The sequence below is a fragment of the Chelmon rostratus genome, chromosome 15, assembly GCF_017976325.1.
Source record: "Chelmon rostratus isolate fCheRos1 chromosome 15, fCheRos1.pri, whole genome shotgun sequence".
Classification (NCBI taxonomy): domain Eukaryota; kingdom Metazoa; phylum Chordata; class Actinopteri; order Chaetodontiformes; family Chaetodontidae; genus Chelmon; species Chelmon rostratus.
The window spans coordinates 14,795,732-14,814,067 of record NC_055672.1 but is presented as its reverse complement, the minus strand read 5'-3'; the positions used below and the strand labels follow the sequence as shown (position 1 = coordinate 14,814,067).

Here is an 18,336-nt window from a genome sequence, read left to right as displayed (position 1 = left end):
ACAAAGCATGACTTTTTAAATATTTCTAATTGGACATTTTGATCCAGGGTTTATGAGTCACATTATCACACTGTTAACATGCGACCAAGACATCTATGGGCACAAGTTAGCGAGAGGTCCTGCACATGTACGCTTTGATAGGGGCAAACGACCATTCTGGTGAGCCACAGGATTGAAAAAAGTAGCCACAGTATTTAGAAAAAAGGAAGGAGGAAAGAAAGTCCAATATTTTTAGTCCAAATTACAGTGTTGGAACAGTGCTTTGCACAGTCGAGTGTCCTGGGAGTGGAATGGCATGATGGGTGAACACTGGTGCCAAGCCCCACCCTCCCCACATTGTCCTTTCAGTGGACTTCCCGCACTCTCTTGTGCCCATCTGCAGGACCTCTGCCCTTCTCTTACCCTTCTGGCTGGGCTGGCCGACAGCTCGGTTTCTGCCTCAGCTGCCCTCTGCATGAGGTGAAACAGTCTCGTATAAGCACATGTTAAGTCAGGGTTGGTGTACGGTCAGTTCCTCTGGGATGCCTCGATTGCTAGACTCCTGTTTCAGATCTCTGTCGACTTTCTGTTGATACAAAGTGGGTGGAAAATATCACAGCCCGGTTACAAATCTCAGCTCATGTAAGGTCTCTGAGTCGCTGTGCCTCTGTGCTGCACTGCTGTAGCCTGTCCTTGTTGCCTCTGCATCCTGCACTGCAGCCAGCAACTCTGAACATTACATGAGAAAGCATGAGCTGATACACTACAGCATGGCTCATGATGCCGTGCCAACCACCCACCTAAAGCGCAGAAACAGCCACTCATGCTTTTCATGCATTCTCTCGTGAAACGTGCCATGCCGCCCAAATATTTTTCCCTTGGAAAGCCTGTGGTTAACACAGGGATGAGTGGGAGTGAGATGATTGCTAACATTCTTTTAACTTTTGTGCCAGCTGGAGTGCAGGTCACATTTGCATTTTTTAAGGTTGGTGAAAGGGCTGCAGCAGACTTAATGTGGTGATTATCGTAGGATCATGATGAGGGGGTTGAAAGGATTTTTTTTAATACTTGCATGATTCATTAGAGCTGCTGAACATGATTTAGTGGAGGTATTAATACCTAATAAAACAAAACCCAAATCCATTCTACCTACAATAAATAATGAAATAGGTCTGAATTGGAGTTTCTCTGTTAAATTTAATTGTCTTCCTCACTATTTTAAATAAAGCTAAACTTATTCGTACTTACGTGGAAAGATTAATTCCAGAAATTAGTGCAAACATAGAGAATTATAATATAAGTTACCTTCTTTTTAGAACTGCACTAATTCATTTAAAACCTCTACAGATAAAGCCAAATAGAAATCTGCATCACTCTTGAGCAATTGTGAAGTTATGAAAGTCCAAAGAGTTGCAGGGTGCTACTATGTAAGTCTTAAATGCACCCATAAAAAGTATTTTAAGACCATTTCTTTTGGCTTTTCATTGTGAGCCATTCATTTCGTCTTCTTCATAAAGCCCTTTCTCCTTTCGCAAGGGGATTTTTTTGGCTCCAGAATAACCAGTAAAGATGAGGAGGGGAAAAACATAACCAAAAATAATCCTCCTCCTCCTCCTCCTCTCAAAGAAAAAAAAAAAAGGGAAATGCTGTCGGTAGGCAGGTAGTCGGTCTCCAGCTCAGCTCACAGGAGGGGGGACTCCTGATGGAGCTGGGATGGACTGCCACAGGATTGGTGGATGGCTGCTCTCGGCGTGGCCCCATGCCAAGCCCTTATGTCTTTATATACTGTAAACAGATGACCGGACAGTCCTGAGTGTGCGTCGCATCCACTCTGCTTCTCTCCATCTCCACTGCGCCTGTCTCCCCTGTCAATCTTTTACTCCATCATCCGCCAGGGCTTCTCCTCCTCAGCTCTCCTTCTGTTTTTTTAAAACTCCAGCTGTCTCCTCTCCGCGGCTGTGAAAACAATGGCCACGCCGAACCTGCTCCTCACTCTGGCCGTGTGGCTTGTGGCCGGGAGCCTCTCAGCGGAGGCGACCTACTACCGGCACCACCGCTACGTCCCCCACTTCTACCGCTACCGGGAGCACTCCGCCAACACGGAAAACCTGCTGCCTGAGGTCTCCAACCCGGTGCCCGAAGTCTCGCAGCCCGGCGTGCCGACCTACCCCGAGATCCCCGAGGTGTTCCACCCGGTGCCTGAAGTCATCCACCCCGTACCAGAGGCTTTCCACCCGGTGCCCGAAGTTGTGCATCCTGCACCTGAGCCCTACCACCCACCTGAGGTTTACCAGCCGGTGCCTGAAGCCTCCTCCCCCGTCAACATGAGCCGGGTTTTCTACGGAATCATGTTTGACGCTGGGAGCACAGGCAGCAGGATCCACATCTATAAGTTCATCCAGAAAGACCCTGGTAAGTACCCCACTCTGTCTCACACACACTCCCTCTCTCTCCCCCTCTCACTCTCTTTAAACCAATAGTAGGGCTTCACACATGCTGCTGGCTCCCACTCTGTCTGCTTGCTGTTAGGTCATTCACTGTGTGGTGTAAGGACAAGCATGCGCCGGCACAGTGCATGGGCAATACAGCTTTCTAAAAGTAGCTGAGGTGGACTTTTAATTTCCCTGTCTGACTCAACTGTGTAGGAAGCAGACCTCTAAAACTGAATCAGGACGTAGGTGAGGTGCTGCAGTCTAAATATCATGAGCTGTAGACGAAAAGCTGTGCAATTACGCAAACTTAAGTTTCTGTTTTATTCACAGGATGGCACATGCTGTATTATGCTCTGGTTTATAATCTGTTCTCTGACTTTTTTTTTTTTTTTTAGTTGAGCTGCCAGTTCTGGACAATGAAATTTACCATGCTGTGAAGCCCGGACTGTCTGCTTATAAGGACAACCCTGAGGAGGTATGTATGCCTGTTTACACCATCGCTTATTATTATTATCAGGTGTATTAGGGAGTTGTTCACTGTCTGCAAATCACCAAACCACTGGGATTTTCTTTGGGTTGGGTTCATGTGATGTAAACACTGTGTAATTATAAAAATACCTCCCGCTCATGATGTCACTGCGTGCCCACTCCTGCCTGCTGTATTTACCTACCTTTTACTACGCACTTACATGTGTTTTTAAATACTTTGAGCCACTGGTGAAATTTCTTCGTTTGATTGTGAAATGTCTCTTCTGACGATCACGCTGCCTCCTCTGCAGGGTGGCAACACCATCCGGCAGTTGCTGAAGATTGCCAAGAAGGCAGTGCCAGAGGAAGACTGGAGGAGGACCCCGGTGGTCCTGAAGGCCACAGCGGGTCTGCGCCTGCTGCCTGAAGACAAGGCCAACGCGCTTCTGACGGAGGTGAGGCACAGTCTTACTCTGCCCTCAGACAGTTTGGCACAAACACCACCCGTCCCGCCAAGGAGCGGGATGAGAAACCACTAAGTGCTTACAAGTGTCACTGAAAAAAAAGGCTGCAAGTCTGCCCATTTGGTGGCTATCATGTTGCAAAAAAACAGCTGTTGTGGGGTTGTGTGGAGTAACCATATTTGTCATTTAAAGTATTAAATCCAGGCTACTGTTTCAGCCTTACTTGTGGTTGAGTTATCTGTCACTCTGACACAGAACAGACTCAGTTTGTCTCCTGGAGACTGACTCGACTATATCCTAGTAACAGCAGAGTATTTGTGCATGTAGTGTAGTATCATAATATTGCTTTAACACATATCCAGTAGATCATTTTAATGAAATGCTGATAAATCTGTCCACAGGTGCGAGAGGTGTTTAATGAGTCCCCTTTCTTTGTGCCAAACAACAGTGTTTCCATCATGAATGGAGCAAAAGAAGGTAGGCTATCTCTTAATGCCTGTAGCCAATTTGTACTATATATAGCACACGAAACACGTGTCTTTTTAAATGTTTTTAATTAGTGTTTTTGACCTAGATATTGTCTGACCAGGTGCTTGAACTGCCTCATTCACTGAGGATGCATCAAACAACACTGCTCTCGTAATTCTTTTTACAAGAGGTCTGTTACTACCTCATTGAGACAAATAAATATGGCAGTGTGCGTTGCTGCCCCACGCCCAATAATTTAGTGCGATCCTCCACATCACTCATTAAGACACCCTCACAGTGTTATGTTTCATCATACAGTATGTGCCATTCATTATCCTCATTTTATGAGCGCAATAACTTGACATCTGAGACAATTGTAATTACCTGGGCTGGTCTGCAATCCCGCATGTTAGTTATACCAACTCTGCTCCTTTAATATCATCTTAATGAAGGAGAGCTGGACTGAGAGTTATCTTCAATTCTAATTTTATTCTTTATGCTTGGACACATTCAAGTGTGAGCATTTAGCATAGATCAGTTGTAATCACTTCTCAGGCTTTTGCTAACACAGACATTTTCCTCTGTGTGCTGTTTTAGGAGTCCTCGCCTGGGTCACAGTGAACTTCCTTACAGGTAAGACATAGCTTGTGTTTTGCTATGGTGGTGTTAGTGGTCAGGAGGCTCATATCTGAGGCTCCAGTGTACACAGAAGCCCGGCAGTGAAAGACTCTTGTCTCCTGTCTGAGGTTATGAGCTTGAATCACTGGCCCCAAACAGGTTGCAAAAACAAGCAATATTTCCTCAGGTTTTTCACACAGCTGTGGCACCATCAACTTTGTTTCCAACCAACAATTTATCCTTCAAACAAGAAAAGTGTTTTCCCTCTTGGTGGGGAAAGACATGATCTGTAAGCGTGTAGCATTCTGACACCAGAGGTTGTAGCAGGAATAGAAAATGTGGATAAATGCACAAGATATGTTCTGCACGTTATCCCAGGTTTCCTTCACCCAGTGTGATGTTTTTATCTTTTCAAAGGTCACTTGTACTCCAACACAAGGAGGACGGTGGGCATCCTGGACTTAGGTGGAGGATCTACACAGATCACATTCCTTCCCAAGTCAAAGGTGAATGACATACTTAATGTGGAAAATAAGCTTGTTTAAACTGTCCTCACCAAAGATACACCGCTAAACACGTGTTGTTTATCCAACAGAAAACGATTCAGTCTGCCCCCCCCTCTTACATCGCCAAATTCAACCTCTTCGACCATTCATATCAGCTCTACACACACAGGTAAATAACCAACAAAGAAGATGCTTTATTATGTGTTGATTTGATCCAATGAACACACACTGGAATTTTATAGAGTAAAAGTATCTAAAAACATATCATAATTGTGTGTCGTCATCACATAGCTACCTTGGAAATGGACTGTATGCGGCTCGATTGGCAACTCTTGGAGCACTAGGAGCTGATGGTAGGGTACCTTGCACCTTTTATCACTCGCCTGTTTGCACTCTGTGTCATTCTTTTATTGGGAGATGGCAAACTGTGTCTTGTTTTTGTTTTCCCCAGGTCTAGATTGGAAAGTCTTCACTAGTTCCTGCCTCCCGAAAAAGTTCAGAGAAGATGTGACTTTTGGAGGAACCACCTACAAAGTTAGCGGGATTCCAGACGGTAAGATAAAAGCACCCTGAGGTTTTGATTTCCTTCCCAGGGCCTTGGATCCAGCAATCCCTGCATTCCTTTCTCAACTCTGGAACACAATAGAGTACAGTATAATACAGTCTCCCATGAGAACATTTATCCGCACAAGTGTCTGCAGCTTTGGTGCCAAACGCATGTTTTGTCATCCTCTCTCTCTCTCTGTCCTCCCTCTTGAACAATTATACTGCAGTCAACCTTGTATTTAAACGAAAAGAAAACTGTCAGTTAACTTCACAAATAAGGCAGTCACTCCCATACCACAGTCAAGTAGCCAAAAGATGCTGGGCTTGTCCCTGAGTTGTTATTTTTTTTGTGTAACGAGTGGCTTGATCTGGACCGCTCACAATTATGTGGTAAAAATAGACAGCCCAGCAGGGCCGCGCTAACTGCTGCTCTTGTCAGCACATGGTTTTGCCGGCACAGCTGAGCCAACCATACCCATGGGGATGTGTGAAACTTGTCCTTCTGGGGCTTCCCTTGTACATTATCTCATGAGCCCCCAGCTCCATTTCCTGGCTGACCTCAAACTGAGTTTCCAGACTCTTCTGACTGCATTTCAACCATTGCTGCATCCAAGCACCTTTAACTCATTGTTGACTCCACCATTCTCAATATTAGTTCAGTCTTTGATAAAGCTACATTGACCTTTTGTCTCTCTCTCTCATCAGGCTACGCAGGCTATAAGCTGTGCTACTATGAGGTGATGAAGGTAATCAAGGGAATAGTGCACCAGCCTTATGAAGTGAAGGGCAGCAGCGTCTTCTACGCTTTCTCCTACTACTTCGATAGAGCTGTGGAGTCTGGCCTCATTGGTGAGTGGAGACACACCTTCCAGTGCCATTATCTTTCATGCTAATTATCATATTTTGCACAAAGTAGGTATTCAAATTGCATGTTTGTTTGTTTTTTTGCTGCACAGATGGCAGTCGAGGTGGTGCGATTGAAGTCAGGGATTTTAAGAAGAGAGCCAAAGAAGGTAAGAGTTACATGCTATCTTCTCCAGGAATGGATAAACTTCTGCATGAAACCAACAATCTTACAAGTTATATATATCAGTCGTCTAACCACTTCATGCAGCACAGTCTAAACAGCAAAAGCACTAAACCTTGTGTTTGTGCCCAAACACTTGGCACAATTGCACCAAATTGGCACAGCTTATCCTGTCAAAAAGAATTTATTACAACAGTAAAATGTAACCGATTATTTGCCTAAATGTGTTATGAAGATGGATTTTAAGACAAATGTAGTTTATTACAGAGTAACTATATGTTAACATCACTATAAACCATTTTAGTACATTTAACCAATACACACCATGCTTATCAGCTGGAGTGTGTGACACTTGTAATGTCAGTGTAGCACCAGATTTATAGCAAGTAGGAACAAGTTGGTGTGTTGTGTAAGGCTGTTTGTGTTGTGAGAACACTGTCACATGGTCTCGAGGAACGAGTCTGGCTCAGGCCGGGCTGGCAGCTGAGCTGAAGATGTCTGTCTGGCCCAGGCAGGAGGGCACCTGACAGCCACACACCACCTGGGGGCTGACACATACTGAAAGCCACAAACTGTGTGCTGGGCCGTTTGACACTGCCACCCACCCGCAGCCTTGTGCTGACCCACAGCTGCTCTCCTCGCACCTCCCTGTTCATTCAGCCGAACAAAAACAGAAAGGTCATCATTTAATCATGTAGCACGGGAGTTAGAAAAGTTGTGTTTTTTTTCTTTTCTTTTTGTTAACACATGGAACGTGATTCCATTTTTTGTGATGCAACAAGGTGTCACCATGTGTCAACAGCTTCTTTGTCAGTGGTATGTGAAACCTGTGTTAATGTCATGTCTGAAACCTGTGGCTTTTTGTGTTTGCAGTGTGCAACAAGATGACCAAATACCGTGCTATCAGCCCCTTCCTCTGCATGGATATGACATATATCACTTGTCTGCTAAAGGAGGGCTTTGGCTTCAAGGACAGCACCGTGCTGCAGGTGAGCAAATCAGAGCCAGGTTACTGTGGACAAAAGTCGACATGACAAATCTCACAAGACTTAAGCATTGTATTCAAATCAGTACAACGAGAAGTGTAGGAAACTGTTTGTGTCTTTGTGGTGGTAATGGACGTCCTCCTGTCTCTGTGCCCTACAGCTAGCCAAGAAGGTGAACAACGTGGAGACGAGCTGGGCCCTGGGAGCAACCTTTGACTACTTCAGAAACCTCAACATCCACTAAGGACAGCTCGCTGTCATTGCAGCCGGCACTGAGAGCGACAGTCTGTCACTGTGGGGCTTCCCTTCCTCCATCCACCCTCCATCAGCCCCGTCCCCTTCACAGACACACCCGGTCCCACCACGCTTCCTCACCCACCGCACCCCTCCTCTTTTCCTCAACCTCAGCACCCTGCGAACACTCCAAGAACTGTTGAAAAAAAAGAGAAATAAATCACTATATTTTTATAAGGCCAGCTATTTCTACTGTATGTTGAGCTCATGACTGGTGGGCTGACTTTATTTTTTTGTAAAACGTTTACATTTTTGATTCCTTATGGGTGTCTGATCTGAAATGTTGTTCTCACTTACCTGTTAAGTGTGTAGAGGGTAGCTTAGAAGCAATACAACCAGTCATGGTATTTTGGTGCTTACTGTGGTCCTGGTGTGCACTGTGCACTACAGTGGAATTTATTTAGAGACTAGTTGCTGGAAGCGCAACCATAGTTGTCTTTCTACATGCTTGTAAATCGGTCTTTCTATTCTAGCAGTTAAGTCTTTTACAGGACCCTAATTCATTGCCCCTAGCCTTAGACAAGTTAGACATCATTGGAAATAGAGCAGTTGACTTCTTTTCTTCAACTTTGCACATAACACTTTAATTGCAGATATTGTAGCTAAGACATGATTGGTTGCTTTGATATTTCAACTAAAGAGTTGTACATATTCATCAAGTAGTGTTGGATTCAGCATGACTGAGGGGGGCAGAGAGCACGCTGTGGAGAGCTGCCTCTCACAGACTGAGTTGTATGGCTCTTACATGTGAGAGGTTAATGCCTATATTTTAAAGTTCAGCCATTATTGCTTGTTGTGTCTAGAATGGAAAAGACCATATCAAGCATGGCTAAATTGCAGGGGCCCTCGGTCTGAACTGTATTTTAGACTAGCAATAGAAAAACCTCTCATCAAGGCTAGATGTGTCCTTCAACATAATTTACAGCCATTAAATACAGCAAAAATGTAAACAGAAATTATGTAAAAAGCCTGAAACCCCATGACTCCTTCATTTGTTGCTCAAAAACACGAGTGATACTGAATTCTGTTGTTTTTCTTGTGAACTGTACAAATATTTAAATAACTAAGTTTATCTTATATAGAGTATTTTAATTATCCTCATCCAATATTAACTCTTGAACTGTCTGTGTAACTGCTTTTTAAGCCGTGCCTTTGCTGTCTTTCCAGGATTCAACATGATCAATAACTACTGCTGTATATACATAATGTAAACTTTTATGTGTAAAATCTTTTTGACAGGAACTGCTTTTACATTGCAAAAACTTTATGCTGCACAATTTCTCAGAAATGCCTCTATATTCATCAGAGTGAATAACCTGATGACTGACAATATGTAAATTGTTTTGATTAAATGCAGTGAAGTAAGTGTATACTATACAGTACATGTATGTTTTAATAAAACATGAAAATGTGCTTTGTGTGTATTTATACTTTGTCATATCAAGAAACTTCTTGCAATGAAATGGGACATATTGCACTTGTATCCTGTAGTCTCCATATATCTGATTCCATATTTCAGTGTAAAATCATTCTATCAAACAGTGAACATTGAATTTATGACATTATCTATGACTACAAAGTCAGCACACCATATCCTCCACCTGAGAACGAAGAGCTTCATTTGTCGTCATCTCGTGTCTGAAAGATTCTATGAACTGTATCTGCAAAATATTGGAGGATTTTAACAGAAAATCAACGATTTTTATGTTTTGGATATATCATGATATGCTCGGAAAAACTGCAAAGCAGTGCGCTATTTGACGATGTGGATTTATTTTGCACCAAAGCACACAAATGAAAAAAAAGATTATAAAAGAATTAAAATATATCTTTATTATTTGTTATAGAATTTTTCCATTCACAATTTTTACAGTGTTCAAATCTCACAGTCATGGGAGATCCACCAATGGCCACTGCACGACTGATGCGTCACTTGCTTGCAAACGCCATGATCTGCTCCTGCAGGGGCCAAAGAGACAATAACTCAGAAACTCTGTCACCTTTGAATCATACTTACTAAACGGCTGTTACGAGCCAGCAGACCACTATACAAGACCTGTAAACCGGTGAACTCACAACATTTAATATGGAAAAAATGTCACGTTTAACTTTGTGCCTCTACGGTGAAATGCCTTTACAACCAGTTACAGTTGTGTTGGTCTGAATCACTTAGTAGGGAATAAAGCCATTTCACATGAGTGGTCGGTAATAAAAGGGGTGTGAAAACACAAGCCAACACCGCTGTCCGCTGCCCCAGGGCCAGATCTGCACCCCACCCACACACTTTTGGTAACACTAAATTTGGGGCTAAACTTAGATGCCATAGTAGTAGGTTCAGAACCCTGGAAATTATAGACACCGCTAAAGTAAAGCTCCGTGTAATCAGAAAAGAGGCTGGAGGGTGGGGTCCGGGTGGAGGCGGAGCTTAGTTTTGACAGGTGGTTGATATTATCTAGGGATAGCCAGGTTCTCTAGGATGAACAAGAGGATATATTTGGACGTAGAAGCTAGCAGAGCTTACTTTAAGCGCGGGGAGCATGTTGGTGGCCTGCAGACCGAAGGTGCGTAGGAGAACAACAGGAGCAGCGTTAGTGGAATAAAGGTGTTTCATGAGGTCGATGGCAGCCATCATGGGCAGGTTGTGGCGCTGGCGTTCAGTTTCATATTGTAACAGGTGCTGAATCGCTCCTGCACAAACAACCAAAGACTGGGGGTTAAAAACTGAGGACAGAGCTGAAGCTTGTATGTATGTTTTCTGCATTAAGTTAATACACTGGTGCTATTTTGACTTCAGGACATTTAATGGAGGGAAAAAAAATAAACACAATATCTCATTTTTTATGAAAAGCAACTTACATATAGTTCTTGGCAGAATGAACAGAAAAAAAACATCAAATAAATGTTACCGGAAAAGCTGGTGCTTTTTATATTTCAGATCAACAGCATGCGTTTGAGCTGGGGCTATGGAAAAGAGCTTAGGGGGAAACCACTGTGCTATGGTTGCAGTGCTTGTGTCTGTTTAGAGTTCTCACTGACCCAGGTCCTTCCCGTTAAAGGCCGCCTGGCTCAAGAGCTGTGTGAGGCAAGCCACATCCCCAAAGCCCAGGTTGGCTCCCTGACCCGCTAGAGGATGGACTCGATGGGCTGCATCCCTGCAAAGACAAACATATCTCCGCTGTCCAAATACATTCAACTCACAGTTTGCTATTTTTTCGCACAGTGTAAGATCAAAGAGCCTGAGAAAACAATCAACAGCTCAAAAGCCTACTTGACAGGTTGGATACCACCATTACTTTCAATACGACCATCTTACCCAATGAGAGCCACCCGGTGCCTGATGTACTCGGACGCATGACCCATACCCAGAGGAAACATGACCCGGGTCTTCGGGCCGATCCCTGCCACACTTGGGGGAAGCTGTCGAAGTGAACCTGCAGAGGGCATGATGGCTGACATGGCGTTGCGGAACAGAGAGCCGGCCGTCTCAATCAGCTCTGACTGGTTCTCATTACTCCACTGCACACACAGACGGGCGAGATGACAGAGACATATTCACAAGAGAATGAAAAATGGCCAGAGGAGACAGAAAACAGTCATTATCCCTTTGAGTGGACAAAGAAATTAGCTGACATAGGAGCAAAGCTGAACTCCAGGCCAGCGAAAGTGCTTCTTTTTTCCCCTCCCTAACTAACTGGTTTGGCAGGGCTTCAGGAGCTGGGCTAATTAAAAGAAGATGCCGGCCAGGCTATGCAGTTGAATTAGCTCTGTTTGAAAAACATTCCATGCAGTAATGGTCGACACTGGGAGACCACAGGTTTAATTAGCAAACCAGGCCTGAAACCAAACGTGACTCAACCGTGGTGACCCCGTCCATCAGCAGGCCCAGTAAAAATAGCCAGCTTGGGAAAAAGGAGTTTCTCTAAACATAAAAAATGGACAGTGAAATATTAGTATTGTATAAAGTTTGGGCAAAACAATGACAATATTGTTTGTTTAAGTTACTAAAAACAGCGCAACACGTGAGTAAGTATGGCGAACCCCTGCCACATACAGTGCACTGCACACAAATACTGAAATGTTGCAACATCTCCCTGACACATGTGGAAATCTGACTATAATTACAACATCAGCAGTTTAAAAGCTGGGACTCACGAAGGCAGAGTTGATGGCGTCGACAAAGCTCTCCTCGTCCATCTCCAGCAGCTCCTCCGCAAGGCGATGGCTGGTTGACCACACCAGAGAGCTCTCTGTGTCCGACAACTGCGGCGCACAGAGAACAGAAGGGGATATCAAACGCGGGTGTGACAGACGGATATTTTTTCACGCAAAAAAACCCCCAAAAAACATGCAGTAAATAATGCAGACGTATTACCGGCAACATTGCAATGGGTCCTGTTGGGAGGAACCTCTGCCATGCGACATTGTTCTCCGTGGGCTGTCCAACACATAAATTAACTTAAATTAAACATCACACTGAAATATTGTGGCATTGCATTGTAGTGCATACGTTCTAATTATATATACTGCACATATAAACAAGATATTATAGAGGGTACTTCTGGGTGGGTGTATTGTTCTCTGCATGTAGACAGGTGTAACATTAAAATTACTATCATAATAAAACACAGTGAAACTCACAAACTAACATGCAATTTTAAAGTAAAGTAAAAATTCTAGATTCAATACGTAGGCTTTGATGCATAGCACACATTATAACAAAGTATAAAGAGTTACACAGTGTGCATGTGTTGAATGTGACACTCACCTCTGATAGGTGCAGCACAGCAACCACAGCAGATTGGTCATAATTCCACTTGACTGTGGGTATCCCTAGTTCCCGCCTCACCATCGAGTTTGGTCCATCTGCACCGATCTGAAAAACAGACAAGGAAGAGGAAAAACGGTTAAAAAAATACAAAATGTAAAAAAAAAGGGACAAGGACAGATGAGCAGCTGCAGTTTGTGTGATGGAGTCAAACTGACCAGCAGCTTGGTCTGAACAGTGTCTCCGCTGGCCAACTTGACCTGCACCCACGGGATGGAGTCTGCTGCATGGTGGGGCATGGGCCACGCGTACTGCACCACCTTGGACCTGTATTTGACTTGCACGTTATCTGACACACGACAAGGACATAAAACTGGTGACTACAAAGGCAGCAGAAGAGAAGAAAAAAAAAAAAAGCAGCGCTTCTTAAAATAAAATGGCAACTGGTGTGACTCTCACACAACAAAGGGATCAATCTTGGTCCCATGTATGTATCATCACACTAAATCAGTGCTTTGCTACTTTTTCCGTCAAAACGAGAGGATGGTGTGCCTGCAGCCAAAGCAGTGGAAGATCTATAAACCACCCCATAAAACACCACTGGTTTTCCTCCCTGGCACATGGCAGCTGCCGAAGTTCACATTTGACAATCTTCTTAATGGTGTTGGCCTGCCACATTGCACTGACTAATAGTGTTTATCTACAAGAACACCACACCACACTTTGCACATACTGCCAGCTTGCTGGATTTTGAACTAAAAGTGCCCCTTTTCCTAAAATATCAGCAGCTGGACATCTCAGACATGAAAGGATCCGGAGCTACGCTGGCTCATGCCGACTTGGAGCAGAACCCATCCACAGAACGGCTACTGGTTCCCAAACAGGGATGTCAAATATGGGTTTTCAGTGATTGGAGAGCAGGGCTACACTGAAACCAGCTGGCGTGGAGCATACCTCTCATGTACTGTGTTGAGCATAACAACACCACGGCTAAAATGAGAGGAGAGAGAGAGAGGCGGACAAATGGGAGGCACATGAGGCAAAAACGTGCTGTAACCACACATCCGTTGTTTGGTGCAAAATGTTGAAAACGGTTTATAAATATGCCACTTTAACTGTCAAGCACATAGCGGAGCTAAGTTTTATTTGCACAAAAGTTGGTCTAATGTCAACAGCAACGCAGTGCCATACACTGTCAGCGCTTTGGCGTCTTAAGAGGTGGCAAAGCTCGGGAGCACATGGCAGCTTTAAATAGGTCACTGGACCACTTCACGTGTCCTTACAGAGTGCCGGGGCTCTGCAGTTCCCAAAATGTGAGGTTTTGATTGAAACTGCAGGAAAAGCATGAACGGCTCCAAGGGCTTAACTTGTCTTTAAAAACAGTCACCGGGAGAGAGTACAAGTAAACAAAACCCGGGGACAGGATGGAATAAATGTGGCAGCATTAGCGGCCAGACTCAGCATCCATTAGGCAGATGGGACAGGAATCAAGAGTCTTACAGAGCACTGCTACTGTGTGGTGCTTCATGTTTTAATCATCAATGCTGTGCCTACCGGACAGACTGTCCAGCTGTTTAGTGAGCGCAGCCACAACGATGTCGTTCTCCACGATGTACGCCATCTCGTCCTGCAGGTTCTCCTTATCGAAAGTGATCAGGGCATCGGAGCAGGCGTCCCAAACCTAAATGAGAGACATGTCACGCCTGCGGTCTACAAGTCTATCCTTAAATGCATCCCCCTCTCCCTATATATAGCTGGGCAGATTAGTGCCGCTTCATTGAGCTGAACACATCAAAGTTGTTAGCTGCTGTCGGAGGCTGGCACAGCCTGCATACATCAAACTCAGAGCAGTGACGGTCACCAGCACCGCTCTGGCTGGACGGCTGACTCCAGCTTAATGGAAACCCTCTGAGGTGACATTTTTGTGATGTGGATTTTTTGCAAACATTTTTTTAGAAACACAAATAACAAATGACATGTTTGTGAACATAAAGAGTGAGTCAATATTTATCCGCAACCAAAAGTGGCAGAATGAGATATAGTTTTAGGCTTCTGTAATTCCAGCCCTGAAAGCACCATTTGAGTTAAACACGAGGGGGTGAAAAGTGTTTGTACAAGGTTAATTCTCTCCTGGCTTGTAACTATGGTGACAGAACCCATCATTCTGCAGTAATATGCTGCTGCACTACTTTTTTCCAACTTGCCATAAAGTGGGGGGCTATACCCTACAGAAAACCACTAATGGCAGTGGGTTTGCAACTTGTGATAAGTGGCTGGGAAGAAAGATTTACTGAGACCAGCCCAAAACTTGTTTTGGGTTTGTTTAATGCAGGGTGAAATGATGCAGTTTTCGAGTGGAATCAGTTGCTACATACTTTCTGTGCATGATTTAAACAATACACTTCCCTGCAGCTTTATAGGGCAAAATGTGGGCAAAATGACGCCTTGATGGCAAACACTCTGTTTGCCTTCTGTTTCAAATCTAAACCCTCAATGCTTACTAGACATTTAAGGTGGAAGAGCATTTTATTGCATGGAAAGAATGTCATTTAGAGTTGACCTGCAGAACATACTTTCCAGTGCCATGGCTGGAGATGTATATGACTGAGATTCAATGGGCAAACATGCCAAAACAGCGGTAGCAGGGTGAAGGTATAATGGGAGAGGTACACTACCATAATCACTGTAAGGCACTGCATGATGACATCTTAGGCCCAGAGCGAAACCCTGCGGTCGAGTGTTTGGTACACACCGACCACATCTTACAAGAGGGACTGAGCCTGCACCCACAGCTGTAAAGCGGGTTCACTCTGCAGCAAACAACCACTCTCCTAATCTTTCATCTTCTTCGCGTTGTTCGCATGAATCTTCATAATTAGAAGATACGGGGAATGAGTACCAATTTGAAAATGCCAAAATGATTTACTCTTCATAGAAAATATGACTGTAATAAATGAAAGGTGCACGGTCAGAGAACCACGCTGTACTTTGAATGAACCAGGAGATGGCCCTTTTTAAATATACCTTGTGACCTTGGGCATTCCTTTTGGCACAGATCCTGCAAAGCTACTGAACGGACATAAATTGCACAAAGGAATGAACAAAATGCATGTTACACAAAACCACTGTTTGCCATTTTAATGTGAACAATTACATATCGTGCACATGATTATACGATACAGTATTGTGTTGCTTGTTCATTAAGCTGAATGACTGAGTAGAGGCTGAGTGTCACAGATTTTTCTCTCCACAAATTGTATGGTGCTGTGATTGATGGATGACAGAAATACATACAGTATGCCTGTAAATTAGACAGTCTGGAAGACATATGAAGAAAAGCTCAAGTTGTGTAACAGATGGATTTTGGGAGATGCTCTGTGTTGCAGCACTGGCTCTAGCTATTTTTGTTTGTCTTGAAATGACTTTTTTCTGAACTTTTGACATAGCAATACGATGGCAGTAACTGTACCCTTGTGCTGCACAGATTCTAAAAAGCAACATTATGTAAGAGTGAGCTGAAGATCAACATACCTGCATCTTTTTATACGGCTTGCACCTCATGTTTGCAATGTGCTCCCATGCTCCAATATCTGTGTGTGCAAAAACACAACATCATTCCAGAACTAATTTCATGCAACAACGTATGCCAATGTATTACACATTATTGTAATCATGCTATGCACAGTAGAGGGAAATAGGTTCAGCTAGTCGTTGTGAGCAGATCTATTAATGTGGATGTGCTTTCCTCAGTTGAAGCCCAGCCAAAAAACAATACTATATGTCTTTGAGGGAGGACACAAACTTGTGGTGCTAAGTGATGAGATTATTCTGAACATAATTCTGAAAATTGTGCCTTAATCTCACTGACTGTTTGCTTTTGTGCTACATGCTAGTTATGCTACTACATCAGACATTATTTTAAGTGATTAAGGGCAACATCTTACCAAATTATATGAAAACACAATGCGCACACACACACACACACACTACTATATTATTATATATTTCACATCTGTCTCTCACTGGCACCTGTGCAAAGATAAGTTGCTAAAAATATGATCAGTGTATTGTAAAGAGTGATCTGCTGAACAGATACTGTAATTGTTGTCCATGCTCTGATCAGTGAACTGCTTGGTGGAGCAAATACTGTATGTGATGTTATTTTAAGACCCAAATCAGGATAAATGTGGATGAGCTTACGCGTCCAACAATCAAAAGGATTAAGCCAAGTGATTATTGTCTATGTAATTCCATATCTACAGTATTTTGACTACTGCAAAGCCTTTTTAAGAGATGTAATGTGGTTTATTGGTGAGTATTAGGTGTGTTAAACAGTGGTTGTGTGCCAGCACATACAGGCAGCCACAAAGCTTGAAAAAACAAAATGCACAGGTCTGGAATGACGAACATGTTCAACTATTTCTAATGGATTCTGAACCTGAGATGGCATATTCAGGACACTGAACATGTTTCAACAAGTTTAAATCTAGACTCTCCTTTTCCCTGGATTACAAAATCTCTAACCTTGAGGGAGATATTTGTGTATGTTTGCGCTATAGAAGAACTCTTGAGCGTGACTAAGATTTAAAAAAAAAAAAAAAGTAGTGTCAGGAAACATCCCTGGTGACCTATCACAATTAAGGTCAGATATGATCCCTGCTAAGCCAGCATGACTGGACAGTCTGATCCCTGGCTTACCTTGTGAGAGCCATGTAATAGTCTAGCACCACAGGTGTCTCATGGGAAGGAAGTTAATCACCACAGAAATAACTTTCTCTCTGTGGTGAAACAGCCCTTTTAAATGCACAAAGCCTTTCACAAGAACACGAAAAAACGAACATCATGACATTTGGCAGTGATGTTACTGTGTTGTATAAGCGTATACTGTACTGCTGAGGATGGTGGCAGAGCCTGGACTGATGGAGCTGACTCTGGTGCTGTAGGTGTCTGGGACCTTGTCCATCACTTTCTTGTTGCCTGCTTCAAGCAGAAGAATCTTCTTACCTGATAAGTTGGGATCCTTGCCTGTCAAAAATCATGCAAATGGTGTATAGAAATGACAGCACAGATATAAGATACAGTTTCTACAGTGGCATACATTTTTCAGATCTTGCGGTGAAGCTGTGGGTGTGTAGGCATTTCTGGTATCATACAGTTTGACTCCATATGATTGTTCTTCGAGTTTAGATTTTTGAGTAATCACGAGTTTACATGGGTTTGTCTTAAAAAAAAAACGGTTTGGGTGAATAAAGAGTTTATATTTCAAATTGGGCTGGCTAACAATAGGTGAAATCACACAGTGAAATGTGGTCAGTCAGTGTTGGGAAGGCATTACTCACCCAGGGAACATGCCATTGCAGATCCAACCATTCCTCCCCCGGATATGATAACATCATAAACCTCATTCTGGCCAGAACCGTCCCCATGTTCTGCACACACTAATCCCCGGCTGCTGATTTTTATAGACGACAGATGCTTTTCTGGAATGAAATAACGGCCTAGACCGTTTAAGGCCAGCGTCGACTTTGTGAGTTTATGCATTGTTCTGTCTTCACTCTGTCCTTATACGACCCAAGCCCCGCAGTAACCACTTCAATTTTGAAGTCAGGATATGTTCATAAAACAATTAGACAGACGTTTCCCCTTGGATGTGTCCTATTAACGGCAGCTGCATCTCTTCTGTAATCCAGCCATGTTGTGTTGACAAACGCACCAGAGGACGTACTTCCGGTTCCGCGTCCAATCACAGAGGACGTCTGACGCTGCTGACGTTCCTGCTTCTG

The 18,336-nt window shown here is 43.6% G+C and overlaps 2 protein-coding genes across 2 annotated transcripts; one reads left to right on the top strand and one right to left on the bottom strand.

Annotated features, from left to right (window-relative positions):
- The first annotated feature begins 1,823 nt into the window (after window positions 1–1,823).
- entpd5a (ectonucleoside triphosphate diphosphohydrolase 5a) lies at window positions 1,824–9,148 on the top strand. The gene is made up of 13 exons (XM_041954024.1): window positions 1,824–2,391; window positions 2,807–2,886; window positions 3,191–3,334; window positions 3,745–3,820; window positions 4,409–4,444; window positions 4,847–4,935; window positions 5,025–5,104; window positions 5,227–5,288; window positions 5,387–5,488; window positions 6,187–6,330; window positions 6,438–6,494; window positions 7,382–7,497; window positions 7,655–9,148. Exons 1-13 carry the CDS (start codon window positions 1,947–1,949, stop codon window positions 7,736–7,738), a joined length of 1,515 nt encoding a protein of 504 aa, XP_041809958.1. The 5' UTR covers window positions 1,824–1,946; the 3' UTR covers window positions 7,739–9,148.
- A 453-nt stretch (window positions 9,149–9,601) lies between these two features.
- On the bottom strand, window positions 9,602–18,255 carry coq6 (coenzyme Q6 monooxygenase). Its single transcript, XM_041954158.1, has 12 exons — window positions 17,893–18,255; window positions 17,444–17,578; window positions 16,085–16,143; window positions 14,108–14,234; window positions 12,772–12,902; window positions 12,554–12,661; window positions 12,161–12,223; window positions 11,941–12,048; window positions 11,102–11,304; window positions 10,825–10,940; window positions 10,310–10,476; window positions 9,602–9,747 (listed from the first exon to the last, which is right to left on the bottom strand). Exons 1-12 carry the CDS (start codon window positions 18,092–18,094, stop codon window positions 9,718–9,720), a joined length of 1,449 nt encoding a protein of 482 aa, XP_041810092.1. The 5' UTR covers window positions 18,095–18,255; the 3' UTR covers window positions 9,602–9,717.
- Between the last annotated feature and the right edge of the window lie 81 nt (window positions 18,256–18,336).